We start from the raw sequence: 4,278 nt of genomic DNA, 5'->3' as shown, positions 1-4,278 counted from the left end.
ACCGCTCTTGCCTGTAGACATAAACTGAGACAAATCCCAGAACATTACTCACTGTGGGCAGGAATTTACTCACTGAGAATAGGAATTTGTCATATTTTCATGTGTTTCTTTATATTATTTTCTTACTGAAAGTGCAGTCTAAGAACCAAATTGTACTGTAGATGAATGGGGACATTTCTTTACCAGTGATGCCTAGCTGTGCTGGGGCAAGTGTGGCTTCATAGTGACTTAACATTCTACTTGTGCTGCACTGTCAATGATTTCAGTTTAACCTTTTCTGAGTATGGCTTAAATCTTTACTTTTCATCCACAGCTACTTCTTATATTTTCTATTCTGCACTGAATTTAGCCATGTACTGTGAAAGAAATAACAACTCTGTGACTCATGTAATATGATTTCTTGAAAGCCACCACCTTATTTATTTAAAGAGAACATGAGTAATCATTAATGAATTCTCATACAGTTACTGCATACACAGTTGAATAAATACCTCAGACCAAGCATGCTGCACCCTGTTCTTTTACGCTGAGGCATGTGTCCCCTTCAGCATGGAAACTAACGGGCTTATGGGGGAAATGGAATCATCAAAAGATTACATTTTGAAAATGCCTATTTAATATCAGACAGATAATTACTACTCCCATTCACATGCCACCACATAATTCTACCTCAAGGAGTCGGTGGTGCACATAAACCAAATATTTAGGACTTTCTAAGTATGATCTGATCAATATAAGAGTCTAGTTCCTTTCATTTCCCTTGTGGTGGTTTTCTTTTTAGAATTCATTAAATAGCATAATTCCTCTAATGATTCATTTAGTTTATTTTTAACTAACACCAAAGAAAAATACAAAGGAAAGCTTCTTCAGCAAATGTGTTTTTAAAGGAGAAAGAAAATCTGTATTGCATGATATGAGAGAGTAATTTAGCATCATTTGGAAGAGTACATGCAACTAATGACGGAAGAGATAGCAGTATATGCAACACACTGTACTGTACTGCATTAGTGAATGACATTCCTGTCTCGGAATGGAAGCTCTGGTTGCCTTATACATTGTAAACTGGATACACTGTGATTTTGTAAATCATTCCTTTCACTAAGGAAAAATAGGCCCGATGTAAAAATTTCAGTGTTTCCTACTCTGGGTGCCTCCAGAGTGAAAACCAGCAACTGAAAAATGTCTACATGAGAAGCAGAGCGCAGGTATTCAACTAAGCCCCAAGGCAGCTTAACACTTAAACATGCGGCGGATCTGTTTTCAGCAAAGCAATTAACTAGGCAGGATTCACCTTTCCTGTGACATGAAAATGAAGGCTGAATATTTTTCTAAACATATCCATAATAATTCAAATTATTAGACTGGAGAGGTGCTAACAAAAAATTGGGATAGGAGGGTTCAAATACATTGTCTCAAGGGCCTTAAAATGTATGATTCAAGGACATACAAATTCAAGGAGACTAAATAACGATTTACATGCTTTAGTCAATTTGGTGACTGAAAGCAAGTTTTGGTTGTCATCATGCATACCATGATTTACTTTTCAATACATTCTTGGTAAGTTGCTCTGCGGCACTCCATTAGGAACGAATCCCACTTGCCAATGGGGTAAAACTCAATCGACTCCAAAGGGACAGGCTGAGAACTCCACCCCTATTACAGTACTCTTCCAGTACCCTCTGGGACTGGGATGGGACTGACTGCAAGTACCCTCACATTGCTTAATGTCCGAACAAGGCAAGACCAGAGAGGGACATGCTGACCTACTGAAACCCGGTGAAAGTCTTGTCAGTGACTGATGGGTCTAGGGCTTTCATCCAGAGCATAAACTGGAGGTTTCAGATGGAGTTATACTATCTAGAGTTAGCTTTTTTGGTATAGCTAACACCTAACACAGCTATTTGTATCAAAATTATTATTCATTACTTGGGGCACCGCAGAAAAAATGTGTACCTTGCCTATGGTTTTGCACTAGGTGTGTGTATGCCTACGTATGAGCTCATATACAGACATTCAGCATCTATTTGCACACATAATTTCACTATTGCTAACAAACTGACACTTAACCAACAGCAGGCTCTGCCCCCAGTTTTCCATCAATAAAAGAAGTGGAAGAAGCAACAATATATTCTTAGTGATCCAAAATGTGCAAATATTTCGTATACTGAACTGTAACATATATCACATCATTAAGGCACTACACAAACATAATTTCCCAGAGCTTTGTGCAGAACAGGCTGGAAACCTGTGGCAGAGGAGCAGAGTCATTCACCACAGACTGACCATCCAAGAAATAAACTGCAGGAAGAAAAATTACAACTCGGAAACTCCTCCCTATCCTACCACGCAGCCTCTAAAAAGCCTCAGCACTGCTGGGTGGTATTGGCAGCCCTGGCTGTCCCGGACAGCTGATGGGCTATGGCTTAGAAGAGAGAACATTAAACAGCACCATGACAGGTAGAGGAGGTGAATCCATCTCATCCGCAACTACTGCTTGAAAATTAAGTTGGTACTAGCACTGCACCCAAAACATTTTCAAATAAACCTGGAGAGAAATAAACTGCCCTTTCTTTCCATTCAATCCAGGCTGTACACTGGGTACACAGAATGACCTAATATCCTTCCTGAAATTAGAGCTGCAGTGAGGACCAGTATCCTTCAAATATGAACAGGTCCTGAGACTGCCTTGCAAACAACTGCATTTTCCTAACTGCCACGGAAACTATCTTTCTCATCTTTTTTAAGAGCTAGCCAAAGAATTATGTATTGTTTTCTCAATAAATGCAATACAAGTTTCATCACTATATCCTTGTACTTCTGCCAGAGTTTGACATCTACGGATATAAAAGAATCTTACTGGAAAGCAACACAGAAATAGCCACTCCATTTACCTGCTGCTGGTCTGAACCGCACAGCAATTTCTGTGATATTTGCCAGACACAACAGTAAACAATGTTAACTCTATGCCTGCCCCTAGTTAGCAAAATCAAACATCTGTTTGCAAACTGTCAAGAAAGTGACTGTTACCTTCAGGATTTTTTTTTCCCATGACAAATACATGACGTACTCTTTTTCTGTATGTAGGACCACATTTATTTTGGAAACTGGCATTCTTGAAATCAGGATGCTATACAAAACTATGTATCGATTTGCTTTTTCATCTGGAAATATCTGTACAGTTGGCTTTTATTTTTTATCATTCATGCTTCTGAAGATAATTTTAAATTGCATGCACAGGCCAAAGGATTTTTTCTGATGCCAATCTACATTTCGCTTTAGTGCTGTAGATCCATATCCAGAAAAACAAAATCAATACGTCTGTAATGACTGCCTACATAACTGCATAAGCAGCTGCAGGAAGCCAAGTCAGCAATTACTTTTAAGGACATGTGACAAGTTTTCTAATCCTCTGACAGTTGTACATGATTGTTTCCAAAGGATGTTATCCCAGCTGCCTTCTTCCAGTAGCTCTGGACTTCTGCTTTATTTTTAACCAAATGATCATCTGTTCTCTCTCTGTGCTTTAGCACAGGCACGTTTTACCTGTAGCAACGGCAGGAGACATACCGATGCCAGTGACTGCTCCGCCAGTCGGAAATGACGAACTTCAGCACCTAAGCTACTGCAGAGTTTATGATTAAAAGAGAATTTAGTTAAATAGCTACTAGTGCACTAGTGTTTGTTTCTTAGTTCTCTGTGTATGCGTGTGTGTAGAAACCGGAAGGTATTAATGACTATTTCAAACTCTGACTCTAACCAGATCAGCTCAGAACAGAGACAGGAAAAGAGCCTGAAATATGAGGCATTAAACCCTGTTCTACAAAAGAGGCAACCTGCAGACCCTGAGACAACGTCAGGCTAAGGAGAGCTTCTGCCAGTCACTCACCTTGCTGAATTTTCGTCAGTAGCTGGTGACGGGCGAGAATCCGGCTCATCCTGTAGGGAGGGCGTCTGGCCGTTTGATCGAATCGCAAATACATGTCCTGGCCCTCAGGTGACACCGAGTTTAGGTAGTAACAGCCAGTGCCCGAAGTCCTGGACACCTGCTTAAACATCTCTGCTTCTTTAAAATCACTCCGTCTGTCTCGCTGTGGCTACTCCAGATTATAATCAGGGTAATGAAAGGAGAGAGGGAACAAGCCCTAGGGAGCTGAAAAGAGCAAGCGCTTTAAAAGAAAAAGCAGTGCCAAAAGCTACAACTCAGGATTCCTGCTTCTCCCACATGATCCGCACGGGCCAATCGCTCGGAGTCCGGGCTGTGGCAGTGCAGCCTGCGGA

General features: G+C 40.6%; 1 protein-coding gene across 1 annotated transcript in view; it reads right to left on the bottom strand.

Annotated features, from left to right (window-relative positions):
- Nucleotides 1–4,055, bottom strand: part of STARD13 (StAR-related lipid transfer (START) domain containing 13) — a 116,118-nt gene extending 112,063 nt beyond the window's left edge. The window contains exon 1 of the mRNA XM_010134999.1: nucleotides 3,887–4,055. Within this exon, the coding sequence (XP_010133301.1) occupies nucleotides 3,887–4,055 (169 nt within the window). The remainder of the gene's footprint in view (nucleotides 1–3,886) is intronic.
- Between the last annotated feature and the right edge of the window lie 223 nt (nucleotides 4,056–4,278).

This window comes from Buceros rhinoceros, unplaced genomic scaffold, assembly GCF_000710305.1.
Source record: "Buceros rhinoceros silvestris isolate BGI_N320 unplaced genomic scaffold, ASM71030v1 scaffold10754, whole genome shotgun sequence".
Taxonomy (NCBI): Eukaryota; Metazoa; Chordata; class Aves; order Bucerotiformes; family Bucerotidae; genus Buceros; species Buceros rhinoceros.
Note: the sequence above shows the minus strand (reverse complement) of the source record. Positions and strands in the feature narration are given on the sequence as shown.